Here is a 14,821-nt window from a genome sequence, read left to right as displayed (position 1 = left end):
CTTGTTCAGAGATCTTTCCCTGAGCTGTCCGAGGGTCTGCATAGGTGCGGGTGTAATAACCCGTTTCATACTCTTGTTCAGGGCTCCTTCTCTGAGCTGTCCGAGGGTCTGCATAGGTGCGAGTGTAATAAGCCGTTTCATACTCTTGGTCAGGGCTCCTTCTCTGAGCTGTCCGAGGGTCTGCAGAAGGGCGGGCTGGACTGGAGGCTTTCCTTTGAGATCTGACCACAGTAGTAGTTATACTCTTTCGTAGGGGATCAGTTTGGACTGCTTCATCCTTTGGGCAAACCAAATGCCTACGGGGAACTCTGACCCCTTGTGGGTACTGCACTTTGGAGGGTGGGTCTTCCGGTGAGATCTGTACATTATCCTTCTGGTCTACAAAACTCAACCGGCGAGAAGATTTGGCATCTGGGGTTGAGTAACGATTAATGTCATGCCCTGCCTTGCTCTCTCCCCTTCTTCGTGGGGATTCCTCTCTTTGGGGACTGCTAGTCTGATGCATCTGAGCAGCATTGGAAGATGTTGGCTGAGTTTGCTGGATCTTTCGCTGAAGAGAGGAATGATGATATGAATCTGATTTTGATCGGCGCTCAATTCCTTTAGGAATGGGTGTTGCAGAGAAGCTGGTTGCTGGGAGGTTAAAGTGATGTTCATCTCTGGGAATGACAGGCCCAGGTTCTGATCTTCGATGGATGGGAGGGCTCATGGTGATTACAGCACTTCGCTGGGTCGTGGCAGCAACGGACCCATGTCCGTGATGAGGCTGTGTGCTAGTTATCTCAGTCCCTTTCTGTGTTAAAACTGTTACCTTAGTCCCAGTTTTACTTGTCTTGATGGTTTGATAGGCGGAGCCCCTCTGAGGAGAACCCATATTTTACCGGTTAGCTTGCATTCAGGATCCTAATGAAGCCTGAATATTTACCCTCAGCTTTAAAAGCTGTTCTTGCATTCCCACAAAAGTGGCTGTTGTTCTAACAGTATCTCAAACACTCCCCTTAACTACCTGCCTGGTGATGTCATAAAGGAAGGGGCTTCCTACTAAACAGCCTGGCAGACAGCCACAATTCTTCAGAGAATCTCAAGCAGTCACTGCAAGGAAACTGGATGTCTTTGGAATTGACATCAGCAAAGCTTTGACTAAATTCTTAGCAAAATCAGGATTTCCTGGTGTACAGGGAAGCTCCATGCCCTTCCCTAGTCTCCTGAGATTCCATTAATTCCCAGATACTCATCCAAGGCAAGGCTATTCAAATCAATCATGTTGTATTAGCCCCAGTCTTAACTAGGTGCAAGGTCCAAATTTGTCTTGTTTGGTTTGGAACTACACTGTATATAAGTTAAAGAAAAATATAGAGTCCAACCTTTTCCAGGTTTTATGGGTGGTTTGCTTGACCCTGGGGTAAAAATTCAGGGTCATAAATTCTCACATTCTTGGCCTAGGAGTAAGGATAGGATTTGTAGAAAGGATTTGGAGTTAGTCATTGGTTTCAGTCATAAATGGCTACTTGTGCACAAGTTACTTGTCTTGCCTGAGCCTTGGTTTCTTCATATAGAAAGCACTGTCTTGTATGTGGGCATTGCACAACGCTAGTGTCCTTTTTCACGATCCCTTTCTCTTAGCTATCCTTATCAGCTGGACCTCTGGTTCTTTATTTATTTGAAGAGTGACTTTCCAACTTGAATATCCATTTTGGATAAGTGAGAGTCATCTTTTTCTCCCTTTCACATGCTTCTCTTTGTGTCTCTCTCTCTTTCATTTTTTTTAAACATATTTTATTGATTTTGTACAGAGAGGAAGGGAGAGAGATAGAGAGCTAGAAACATCGATGAGAGAGAGTCATCGATCAGCTGCCTCCTGCACACCCCCCACTGGGGATATGCCCACAACCAAGGTACATGCCTCTGGCCGGAATCGAACCCGGGTCCCCTCAGTCCCCAAGCCGACGCTCTATCCATTGAGCCAAACCGGTTTTGGCTGTCTCTCTCTCTTTCAGACAGACTCCACCATATCCACCATCTATTTCCCTTTTGACTCTGAAGGGTCATCACAGTTCTGGCATGGTCAGATTCACTGTTTTTGGATCTTTAAATTCAGCCAAGATTAGAGACAAAGATGAAACAAAAACCCACACATTTTTAGATGGTGGGGATCTCAATAGATTGAGAAACTTTGAACTACTGATATAAAACCTTAGAATGTAAAACTCTAGTCTAGTCACTATATCTGTGGGGGGTTTTTAATAGAAAAGGATAAAAGTGGGAGAACATTTATAAGTCAGATATTTTTAAGATACTATGGGCAAACCAGTTTGAAGTATTGATTTGTTAGCTTATAAAATTGAGACTAGCTTACTTGAACAAAGCTTTCCTATGAGATTCTACTTAAATAAGATGGTTTACTAACATATAACCTTTAACCATGAGACTATAATGTGTATTTGTTGAGTTTTAGTTCTCTATGTTTTATGAATATTAATCCCTCATCAGATATGTGGTTTGCAAATTTTTTTAAAATATGTTTTTATTGATTTTTAGAGAGGAGAGATAGAGACATCATCAGTTGGCTGCCTCCTGCATGTTCCCTACTGGGGACAGAGCCCATGACCTAGGCAGGTGCTTTTTAACCAGGAACTGAACCAGCAACCTCTTGGTTTATGGGTCGACAAGTACTCAACTGCTGAATCACACTGACTGGCATGATTTGCAAACATTTTCTCCCATTCTATGGATTGCCTTTTTACTGTGGATAGTGAAATTTTAAATTTTCGTGAACTGCAACATGTCTTTTTCTTTTGTTGCCTGTGCCTGTGATGTCATATCCAAGAAATCATTGCCAAATCAAATGCTATAAAGTTTTCACCTTGTTTTATTTAAGAGTCTTATTGTTTTTGGTCTTAGGTACAGGTCCTGGTTCCATTTTGAGTTAATTTATATTTATATATATAAATTTTTATTTATATATATTATTGATTTTTTACAGAGAGGAAGAGAGGGGGATAGAGAGTTAGAAACATCAATGAGAATCATCGACTGGCTGCCTCTTGCACACCCCCTACTGGGGATGTGCCTGCAATCAAGGTACATGCCCTTGACATGAATCGAATCTGGGACCTTTCAGTCCACAGACCGAGGCTCTACCACTGAGCCAAACCAGTTTCGGCTTGAGTTAATTTTTGTACATGGCGTTAGATAAAGGTCCAAATTCATTATTTTGCATGTATAATAGATACCCAGTTTTCCAGCACCATTTGTTTAAAAGATGGTCCTTTCCCCAAAGTCTTGGTACCCTTGTCAAAAATCATTTGGCCATATGTGAAAGGGTTATTTCTGGATTCTCCATTCTATTGTGTATATCTACAGGTCTGTCTTTATGCCAATATCGCATTGTTTTGATTACTATAGCTTTGATACCAGGAAGTGTGAGCCCTCCATTTTTGTTCTTCCTTTGCAGATTATTTTGGCTATCCAGGGTCCACTGAACTTTCACAGGAATTTTAGGATTGGGATTTTGATATTAAATCTGTAGATCACTTTGGGCAGTTCTGGCATTTTAAAAATATTAAGTCTTGCCGAAACCGGTTTGGCTCAGTGGATAGAGTGTTGGTTTGCGGACTGAAAGATCCCAGGTTGGATTCTGGTCAAGGGCCTGTACACTGGTTATGGGCACATCCCCAGAAGGGGGTGTGCAGGAGGCAGCTGGTCTATGTTTCTCTCTCATCGATGTTTCTAGCTCTCTATCCCTCTCCCTTCCTCTCTGTAAAAAATCAATAAAATATTTCTTTAAAATTATTAAGTCTTCTATTATATAAATATGGGATGTGTTTTCATTTATGTTATCTTCAATTTCTTCCAGCAATGTTTTGTAGTTTTCATAGTATAAATGTTTCATCTTTTTGGTTAAAATTAGTATTTTATTATTTTTGGATGCTTTGTAAATGTTCTTTTTGTACTTTCCTTTCAGATTGTTCATTGTTCATAAAAATGCAACTGATTTTTGTGTATTGCCTTTGTATCCTGCCACTTTGCTGAACTCATTTAGTCGAATGGGTTTTTTTTGTGGAATACTTAGGGTTTTCTACATATAAGCTCATATAATCTGAAAACAGAGATAATTTTTCTTCTTCCTTTCTGCTGTGATGGTTTCTCTCCCAATAATTAAACACATCTTACACAGCTAAAAGCCAACTGCTATTAAAAGTAAACATTTTATTACATAACAGAAGTACAAGTTTTCAAAAATCTATGTCAACAAAACCAAAGCCATTCTGAACACAATGAGTGATTTTTACAGTCAATAACACTCCCTTTCACTTTTCAGACATCTAACTGAAAACAAATTATTACAACTGCTGTGCTAAAATAAAAGCTCAAAATATATCTCTGGAAAACAGAAACAAAAAACAAATGGCCGGGACCGGTTTGGCTCAGTGGATAGAGCGTCGGCTTGGGGACTGAAGGGTCCCGGGTTCGATTCCGGTCAAGGGCATGTGCCTTGGTTGCGGGCACATCCCCAGTGGGGGGCGTGCAGGAGGCAGCTGATCGATGACTCTTCTCATCGATGTTTCTAACTCTGTCTCTCTCTCCTCCTCTCTGTACAAAATCAATAAATATATTTTAAAAAAATAACCAAAAAACAAAAAAAAACAAAAACAAATGGTTACATGTGCTATAAACAGTCAGGACCAAGTCTTCCTGTCTATTGAGGCAGCTGAACAAAGCATGAGTTAGGGATCCATTACTCTAATGGTCACTGAAGCAGACCCTGGAGAAGGTAGCTCACAAGCAGGTGCTCAAACTCGGACTAGGAGTCCATCTATCATCGGGTTCCGGTCAGTCTGACAAATCACTCTGATCCAGTACGATTATCCTGTATGTGAGTTTTTTAAAAACAAAAAAAATGGAGTTTTGAGTTGTGTACATTAAAAAAAAAAAAAAAAAAAAAAAAAAAAAAAAAAAAAAGTAGCCTCTTTCTATTCAACTGAATATAAGGGAAATGAATTTTTAGTTCTTTTAATTTAAAAAACTGTATTAAATTTATTGACCCGGCCAGCATGGCTCAGTGGTTGAGCACTGAACTATGAACCAGGAGGTCATGGTTTAATTCCCAGTCAGGGCACATGCCCTGGTTGTGGGCTTGATCCCTGATGGGAGAGGGGGTATGGGAAGCAGCCAATCAGTGGTTCTATCTTATCATTATGTTGTTATCTCTCTCTCCCTCTCCCTTTCTCTCTGAAATCACTAAAATATGTGTGTGTTTTTTTTAATTTACTGGAGTAACATTGGTTAATAACATGATTTTTATCATCAAAGTAGACATGCTCAACTGGGGTATGCTGGAAATGCAAAATGACTGCAAAGCAATTGATAGCAGCATCTTCTGGACTCCCTTCATCTAAACTGTTCTGCTAACTCTACTGATTACTTCACCAAAATTAGTGTTCATTTTACTTATGTTTTAAGCATAAACATTAATGCTTTAAAAATTGAACAACTTTGAATTCAAGTCTTTGTCACTAATGTTTATTAAGATGCTGATAAATGTTTAAAGTCTGCCCAGGTTGTTTAGAAATAATGAACGTTGACCTACAAACATCTGGTATCTTATTACCTGGATGGTTCTGACCAACTCAGTCGCTTCCAAAAACAAGGTTTCAGTTCCTCTTGATGAAATATAGGAGAGAGGAAAAAAAACCTGATTACTTGCTAGGTCAAAGGGTGCTGGTATTCAGAAGTCACATTAGTATTCTCTCTAAGGTGAACTGTTTTACCGAGATTCTTCCTAACAACAGTTCACTGGTTTCCTCTTCTAACATTTTTGCAGTTCCCTGTCATAGCTATGGACACTCTGATGCTAATTCATAAAGCCTCTGTATTATATTCTCAGTAAATTGAATACTAGCTCAATGCTCACACACTCTGGGCTTGTCCCAGTCAGGGTCCTGAAGGAAACCTGGCCCTTCAATGAAGTGATTACTTACAGAGATGCAGTCAAAGTTGAGGAAGCAAACAAGGGATGGCAAGGCATCCAGTGACTAGCAGCAGTGGGAAGCCATTATCACTCCTAAGTCTGAAAGAACTGGAGGGTGGCGGTAGAGCAGGATGGTTACTGGAACCCAGGGAGAGTTGGAACTGGGAAGAATGGGCTGTGTTTGTGGAGGGACACCACTTCCAGGCAGAGATGAGGTGAATTAGACAAGCAGGGGAAGTAACACCCCAACTGCTCTCCTGCCCTCTGACATGCTGGCGCCTCCCACTGGCCAACGGGAAGACAGCTGGCAGGAATCCCAGGAGGTGCAGGGTCAGCATCCTGGGGCACAAAGCAGAGCAGGGAGAGCAGGAGAATGCGAATGGACTGGAGAAGAATGGAAGGGATACCTGATCTGAAAGAGTTAATGTCTCTAACTTCCTGAGTAGAAGGAACTTAAATATAGGCAGGCATCATTTGTGAATGACATTTTAAAGCTCTATCAAATTGTTTTGATATTAAGGTTAATTTATACCTTTCACATTACTTGTAGACTCCATTTAAATTACACGATGTATGATTTCTTATTGGATTCTGCAGTCTGTGTGTGAGCTAAATTTAGAACTCTCCTGAAGGTACTAGACAGTTAGAAGCAAAACATCTTTCCAGACAATGTGCCAAAGGCTTGCTTTAGACATGAAATTGGATGTTGTTACTGTTTTGTGATGAAGACATGATTAGCAATTAACAGACATCCTGGGCTGAACTACAGGGAAAATGTGTATGAGAAGTATGTACAGCATCTGGAAAACATTTCTAAGTAACTTTGATGTTCATCAAAGCCCACGGATTCCCAGCTATACTGTAAATGATTATTCATTCATACATACCTTCTTTAGAAGCCCCTACAACGCTCTCTGATGTCCTGTCTGGCTTCATGCCTTCTTCCACTTTCCTCTTCTTTTCACCAACTTCTTGATCCTTGGCATTTGTCTCCCTTCAATAAGAATGATTTTCCATATCAAAACATATACACAATAGCCAGGGGAGCAGGACTCTCCAAGGAAACAATAATAGCTAGCACTAATGGAATGTTCCCTATAGGCCAGGCATTCCATTCAAGGGCTATAATATTTATTAACTCAATTCTCAACACAACTATATAAGATAGTTATCACTACCATCCTCATTGAGTGATAAGGAAAATGAGGCACAAAAGTTAAATTACATGCCAAAATCAGTTTGGTTCAGTGGATAGAGTGTCGGCCTGCGGACTCAAGGGTCCTGGGTTCAATTCCGGTCAAGGGCATGTACCTTGGTTGTGGGTACAACCCAAGTGAGGGGTGTGCAGGAGGCAGCCGATCAATGTTCCTCTCTCATCAATGTTTCTAACTTTCTATCCCTCTCCCTTCCTCTCTGTAAAAAATCAATAATTTTTTTTTTAAAGTTAAATTACATGCCTAGTAAGCTCTTAAGCTGGTCTGTCTCAGATTCTGCTCTCAATCACTAGGCTATATTGTCCCAAAGAAAAAAGTCATTTCAGCCGAAACCGGTTTGGCTCAGTGGATAAGAGTGTCGGCCTGCGGACTGAAAGGTCCTAGGTTCAATTCTGGTCAAGGGTATGTACATTGGTTGGGAGCACATCCCCGGTGTGTGTGTATGGGGGGAGGGGGAGCGGTGCAGGAGGCAGCTGGTCGGTGTTTCTCTCTCATCGATGTTTCTAGCTCTCTGTCTCTCTCCCTTTCTCTCTGTAAAAAATCAATAAAATATATTTAAAAAAAGAAAAAAGTCATTTCACTTATGTGGCAATTGGTGTCCTTTTACAACAAGAACTTCATTACCTCACCTTCATTTCCTGAAACTCTCTGAATTGAAATATCTAATTAAAGTATCTAGCAAATTAAGACCACGTTTATCAGACTAGTAAGCAGAAAACTTCTCTCCCACTCAACTATAAGCTCTTAAGGGCAGAGATGTCCCATCCCTCTGCACCCACCCCCTGGGCATAGCGCTAGGATCGAGGCAGGTACACTACAGATGCTGGCTGAACCAGATATTTCTCTTCTGTTTTCATTTGGTAGATATTCAAAACAAATATGTAAATGAGAGAGAAAATTAAGCCCGGTAGGGTGAGAAGGACTTTTTCCTCCTAACATCTCATCACTAACAGGATCCTAGGCTCTAGAGTCCACAGCAGGCTTCAGGTTAGCTTCTACCTCTGTCCAGATGCCTCTGAAACTAAACTGCCACCAGCCTGTGCTTGAGGGGGAGGAGCTGTTGTTAAAGTAAGTGTGAAGGCATCTGTTTCTCTGCCAAACAGCTATGGCTATGAGAAAGTTTGTGCTTTACCGAATAAAACCCCTGTACACCGCAGTTTCTCGTCACTAGCTCTGCCCTTTGGGACAAAAATGAGTAAGTTGACTCTCTTTACTTTGCGTTATTTCAGGTATTTGAGGGGGACTATCAAATTCTCCACTCCATCTGCTCTCTCAGGCCGAGCTTCCCCAGCTCCTTTAGCTGTTCTCAGATGGCATGGTTTCCAGACCTGACGGCTCAGGGGCCATCCTCTTCTATCGGTGAGTGTCCCTTTTAAAATGTGATGCCCAGAAAGGAGCCCTACTCTGTGTCATGCCGGTGTGAGGCATTACTTTCATCTGGTCAATACATTTCTGTCTACTCATCATTAATGCTGTAGTGACCTTTTCATTTTTATTTTTCATTGACCTTTTAAGCAACTGCATCAAACTGAGGCTTCATGGAGTTGCTGCCCATGCCTTCTTCAATCTCTCTCTCTCTCTCTCTCTCTCTCTCTCTCTCTCTCTCTCTCTCTCTCTCTCTCTCTCTTTCTCTCTCTGTAAATAAATAAATGACACACTTCCTCCTTTCAATGAAATTACAGTGAGTAGGCTCTTCCAATAAAAAATTCCACATTAGATCAGATCTCTCACATTCTATACTTTTGTATCCAAATGCTCAGCTTCCTCTTTAGAGAAATCTAGCATTTCTACCTGATAAGACAATTTGAATCCACAGTCTATCACCTATCACATTTGTATTCATTTTAGGCTTGTGTTATCTAAAAATCTGATAAGCATGCCTTTTTTATTTAATTCAAACAACTGATGAAAATGTTGAAGGTGACAGGGCCAAGATACAGCAACCTTAGAGGCCTCTCCCTATACTGATATCCATTTGTTAATCAGTATCTCGAGAACTATGGGTGTTTAGAAGAAGATGGGCAGAAAGGAGTCAGGGCTGGCTTATCTGCAGCAATGTAATGCCATCACCAGACATTCATTCCTCAAAAAGGCAAGATGTTTTTTAAAAACTAAAATCTAGTCCCCTTCCAGAGAAAGAAGAAAACGATCCCTTGATGGCGAACAGTAAATCACCTTGCAGGGCCCTCGGGGAGACCCTGTAGCATTGTGATGTCCTCAGGGGGCTGCAGCCATCTTTCCAGGTCCTCATCGAGAGAGGAGTGAGCTCTAGCCAAGGGCAAGGGAAGAGAATTGAGACAACAGTCATTTCCTGTCTCCCTCCAGAAGGAGCCAAAGCATTTAGTGCGAAAGGACCTTCAAATTCGTGCTTTCATTACACATAAAAGAAAATGAGAGCTCACGGAGATTGTATGTGGAGCTGTAGAGGTCACCTACATGCAATTTAATGTGCACAAAATCCTCCTTAAAGCCTCTTGACAAAAGGCTTCAGCACCCATGAGATCAATACCTTCTAAAGTCTGATGCCAGGCTGTCAACTCTTTTTTTATTGATTGAATTATTAAGGTATTACATATGTGTCCTTATTGTCTCCCCTATTGCCTCACCACACCCCCCTCCCCTCATTTCTTATCATTAAGTCAATTTCCACCTGATGCTAGAACTGTACCTTCATTTCTACAAGTTTTTTTTTGTTTGTTTTTTTTTGTTTTTTGTTTTTTTTGCTTTTTACTAAGAACTGTCTCTGAGCCGAAATTGGTTTGGCGCAGTGGATGGAGCGTCAGTCTGTGGACTGAAAGGTCCCATGTTTGATTCTGGTCAAGGGCATGTACATTGGTTGCGGGCACATTCCCAGTGGGGGTGTGCAGGAGGCAGCTGGTTGATGATTCTCTCTCATCGATGTTTCTAACTATCTATCCCCCTCAATTCCTCTCTGTGAAAAATCAATAAAATGTATTTTTTTTTAAAAGAACTGCCTCTGAGACTAAAAGATGCAGTGTGTGTTTTCAGAAGGCCTGTAAAGTCCCACCCATCTGAAAAATATCTTCCACTCTGGCTTGGTGCCAAGGTCTGAGATGACGGAGCACCTGTGGGCATCTGTGTCCAGCACAGCCAGCCCTTTTGGAAAAGGAAGAGACAACAATAACAGCAGCTAGCTTTTGATCATGTGACTTTATATAATCTAATGTAACTCCACCTTCTTGAACTACTCTTCTTTTGCCTTGAATAATGACATATATATTACTGGGGATATTTGGGATGTGGGGGAGTGGAGTTACATCATACATTATGATCAAAAGATTTCTTGAAACTTAAAAATATATATTTATCTCCCTCCCCTTTTCCTCCTCTGTCTCCCACAAAACCCTTTCCCCACTTCCTCAAAGGTTCCATGGGCTCTTGTCTCCTCCTCCATTTCACAGACCTTCCCTTCCAGATCTCTCTCTTTTCCTTCCTTATAGAGAATGATTTTACCTTTGAAGAGTGTGATGAAAACAGGATTCACTATCCAAAAGCTATCCACTCTTCTCCCTTGCCTTCTTCTACAGCAGCTAAAAAGTTAAAGGCTCAGATTCCAGTCTCCCTTGTAACTGAAGATGGTCACGCATCCCATTTGGCCAATGATATATAGTGAGCATCTGCTGGGAAGGGCTTCTGAGAAAGATTTTGCTCCCCAAATAAAAAGGGATCAAGTAAGCTAGAATATTCCTTTGGTCCACTCTCTTATCTTTGCCTGGTCTGTGGAAAGGGGTTATGCAACCAGAAGGTGACTAGCCTGAAAATAAAGACCAGCATGCTATGGTGTTGCTGCAGATGGCACACCAGGAAGATCAAAAGAACCATCCTTTGATGCACTACCAACCTGTGGGCCTCATGTCACGCGAGACAAACTCACTTAAGCACGATAGTGGGGTTCTCTATCATTGCAGCTGAAAGAATTCTGCAGGGCCACCTTAAGGATCCACAGGACCAGGATTAGGATGAAGCAAGTGGTACAAAGGCAGATTCAGATCCTGGCTTTCTTTTAAATTCAGATATTTGCTTCATCAGGAATTCTTTTTTGTATTAATTTCTTTCTTTTTTTTTAATTACATTAAAACAACCCTCCTCCATTTTGTGTCCAAAGAGTGCCTTATTCATCTTGCCCTGAATGACAGGATAAGGCAAGAGAAGTCAGGAGGCAAAGGAGATGAACTGCAGTGGTTCACTTTACAACACAAGTTAGAGGAGAGCTCTCAATCAGGGCGAGGATCAGGTTTCTTAAGGCAACCTTGTGTTTTTGACACTGAATTATCTAGGTGACTGCCCCACTTCCTCGTATTTGGCTAGAAAGATCTAACAATTCTCTTTCAATGCCTTTAAGTAAAATGTCTTGAAAGAAGCCAAAACCTGTATTTGCCTCAAAAATGAAGTAAAAAACAAACAAAAACACAAAAAACTTGACAAGAAAAAAAAACCACCTCTAATTAAAAATGGGCAAAGGAGTCAAATAGATATTTCTCCAAAGAACATATACAAATAGACCTCAAACACATTTGAAAAACTACTCAACATCACTAATGATAAGGAAAATGCAAATCAAAGCCACAATGAGATATCACCTCATATCCTTTAGAATGGCTACTATTAAAAAAACAACCCAGAAAATAATAAGTATTGGCAAGAATGTGAAGAAACTGAAACCCTTGTGCACTGTCAGTGGGAATGTAAAATGGTGCAGCTGCTGTGGAGAACAGTCTGGTATTTCCTAAAGAAATTAAAAATAGATTTACCATATGATCCAGAATCCCACGTCAGAATATGTCCAAAAGAATTGAAAGCAGGGTGCTTTCAAGAGATATTTGTATACCTATGTTCATAGCAGCACTATTCACAATAGTCAAAAGGTTGAAGCAATCAGTGTCCACTAACAAATGAAAGAATAAACAAAATCCGATACACATACACATAAACATACTAGTACAATGGAATTAAGCCCTAAAAAGTAAGAAAATTCTGACACATGTGACATGAATGGATCTTGAGAACATTATGCTAAGTGAAATAAATTAGTTACAAAAAGACAAGTACTGTATCACTTCACTTATATAAGGTCATCAAAAGTAGTAAGACTCATACAAGCAGAAAGCGGAATGGTAGTTGCTAGGAACTGAGGGGAGAGGGATATGGGGAGTTGTTTAACAGGTATAGAGTTTCAGTTTTGCAACATGGAAAAGTTCTGGAGATTGGTTGCAAAACAATGTGAATATAATTAACATTAGTGAACTTAAACATTTTATGTTATGTGTATTCTATGACAATTTAAATTTTTTTTTAACATTTTAGGAATAGGGGCAATTGGGATAGTATGAAAAAAGATTATCTCCCCCCCCCCACTTCTTCTTATTTGTCAATAGCAGAACAAAAACTAATACAGTATTTTAAATCCTTTCAAAAGTCCAGCTTTGTATGTTACCTCTCTGTGTCTTCTTCTAGACCCTGAGTTTCTTGGGTCCAAATCACACTGCTATCTTCTTTTGTTTCTTGTTCTTCTAAATAACTTCGATCTAAAAACAGTTGAAGAACTTCACTTTATTTGAACAACAAAAAAATAATAATAATAATAATAATTCACAAAGACTGCCTTAAAATGGAGTGCTTTAAAAAAAACAACAAAACCTTAGGGCTAATCGGTGGCCCCTGTAGTCTGCTAAGCACTAGTTCCTGCTTCCCCAGGAGAGCAGGTGCCAGGTGGCAGCCTGCAGGGTGCCTGTTTCACAGCAGCTGCCGCAGGGGTCTTAGGAGCTCTGCAGAGCCAGGTGAAGCTACAGGAAACGCTAGCTGTGCCAGGGCTGGGAGACCGAGGGAGCAGAGGAAAGAAAGGAACATAAAAGAGGAAGGAGGAGACCCTGAAAACAAATCGCACAGATTTTCTTGAGGACCACCCTGTTCTCAGTTGCTAGATGTTTCTAGGTTGGAGCCTCAGGGAAAATATTTGGGAGGGAAAGGGTAGTGCCCTTTTATGTATGCCAGGCATTTTACAAATGCCATCTCGCTCCATCCTGTCAGCAGTCCTATGAAGGGAAGGGAACTAACATTTGTTCAGTGTCTTATAATGTACCAGGCACTGTGTATGAAACTATTATGTACATCATGGAGTAGGAATTATCATCCCCATTTTACAGGTAAGGATGACTGAGGTTTTAAACAGTTTGCCATACAAAGCAGTGGAGTCAGAATCAAGGTGGTTATGCCTCACTCTCTCCCAAATGTACCACTGTACTGCCGAGGGCAGCACCACAGCAAGAACCTGATGAGAAACATCTGGGTAGTTGGCTTACCATTTGCAGGGACGCCCAGAGGATCTGCTGTGTCCTCATCTAGCACTGGGGATGAGGTCTGCTGCCTCTTCAAGTGCTCTGTCCAATACAAAAGCCGAAGGCAACTTATTTCTTCCTTTGCATGTCACACCATTCTCTAGGGCAGCGGTTTTCAGTGGGTGGTCCTCAGACCAGCCAGTTTACCTGAGAACTTGTTAGATATGCAAATTCTGGGCCTCATTCCAGACCCACTGAATCAGAAACTCGGGTGGGTTCAGCAATCTGTAGTCTACCCAGGTGATTCTGGATACCACTGCTTGACTTTCAATCCCATACAACAATAAAAATAAAACCGATGATGATAGGAAAGATTTCTAGAGCCCTATGTGGCAGGTACGGTTTCTAACTACCGCGAAGTCAAGATCAATGCTCACAGTTAATTCTCACAATAACCCTATGAGATTGATCACATTGTTATTCCTGTTTAACAGATGTGGAAATGGAAGTAAAAAAAAAAAAAAAGGGTGAAGGAGGAATTTACCTAGAATCACAGAGAGTAAGAGAAGGAAATGGAATTTAAACCCAGGCAGTCTAGCTCTAAGGTTTATGCTCTTAATCTCCATTTTCTAGTCTCTCAAACAGTTTGTAACAGCATCAGAGCAACCCATAATTTACCCTATCTCTATTGGACTATATTTCATATTTTTACCTAGTGAAGGGGAAAGACAGAAAGCAAAGAATATAATTTCTAGTTCCTAAATTGCTCACTAGGTCAAGACAAGCATCTGCTAAGCTCAGCACACTGCCTGGCATCTGTTAGGTGCTTGGTCTCCTCCAGGTGCTCCCAGAGCAGAGCAGAGCAGCTGGGAGGCAGCACGGACGGGAGCCCAGGGCTCGCCCGCCCACCGCCCTGCCGTGTGCAGAAACAGGTCTCCTCTTCTGCACGTCAGTTACAGGCTCTACCTGGTAGCTCCTGGGCATCACGGGGCCCCACAAGATCATGCAATGTAATTTGAAATAAAAAGCTCATTTTATCCTTATTAAAGTAGTCCCTTGTTGATCTTAAGGATCCCCTAGGACTCTAAAGCACCTCCCCTTTAGGCCCTTGCTAGAAGCCCAGGGCTTTGGATGTGGGTGTTTTGGAGGTATCAGCTTCTGGTCACCCCTGAGGGGGAACAACAGAGTGATGATGTATATAACCAGCTGAGAGCAACCATTTTTAGGAGAAACTACCCCAAATGCCCTCTGCCTTTATCTTTCTGGAAAATTACTGACCCATCTCCAAGTACAGACATCACCTAGAAACCTGGCCCAGATCAGTCCTGTGAGCAACACGA

At 41.3% G+C, this 14,821-nt stretch overlaps 1 protein-coding gene across 1 annotated transcript in view; it reads right to left on the bottom strand.

The window, feature by feature from the left end:
- Positions 1–4,417: 4,417 nt before the first annotated feature.
- LOC311610938 (E3 ubiquitin-protein ligase TRIM37) overlaps positions 4,418–14,821 on the bottom strand; it is a 267,677-nt gene continuing 257,273 nt past the window's right edge. Inside the window, exons 51-56 of the mRNA XM_084862544.1 lie at positions 13,506–13,583; positions 12,641–12,731; positions 9,361–9,453; positions 6,859–6,965; positions 5,612–5,663; positions 4,418–4,870 (exon numbers count right to left, since the gene is read on the bottom strand). Coding sequence (XP_084718670.1) covers positions 4,834–4,870; positions 5,612–5,663; positions 6,859–6,965; positions 9,361–9,453; positions 12,641–12,731; positions 13,506–13,583 — 458 coding nt within the window. The 3' untranslated portion in view covers positions 4,418–4,833. The remainder of the gene's footprint in view (positions 4,871–5,611; positions 5,664–6,858; positions 6,966–9,360; positions 9,454–12,640; positions 12,732–13,505; positions 13,584–14,821) is intronic.

Source organism: Pipistrellus hanaki (genome assembly GCF_964339955.1).
Source record: "Pipistrellus hanaki genome assembly, chromosome: 16".
Taxonomy (NCBI): Eukaryota; Metazoa; Chordata; class Mammalia; order Chiroptera; family Vespertilionidae; genus Pipistrellus; species Pipistrellus hanaki.
Note: the sequence above shows the minus strand (reverse complement) of the source record. Positions and strands in the feature narration are given on the sequence as shown.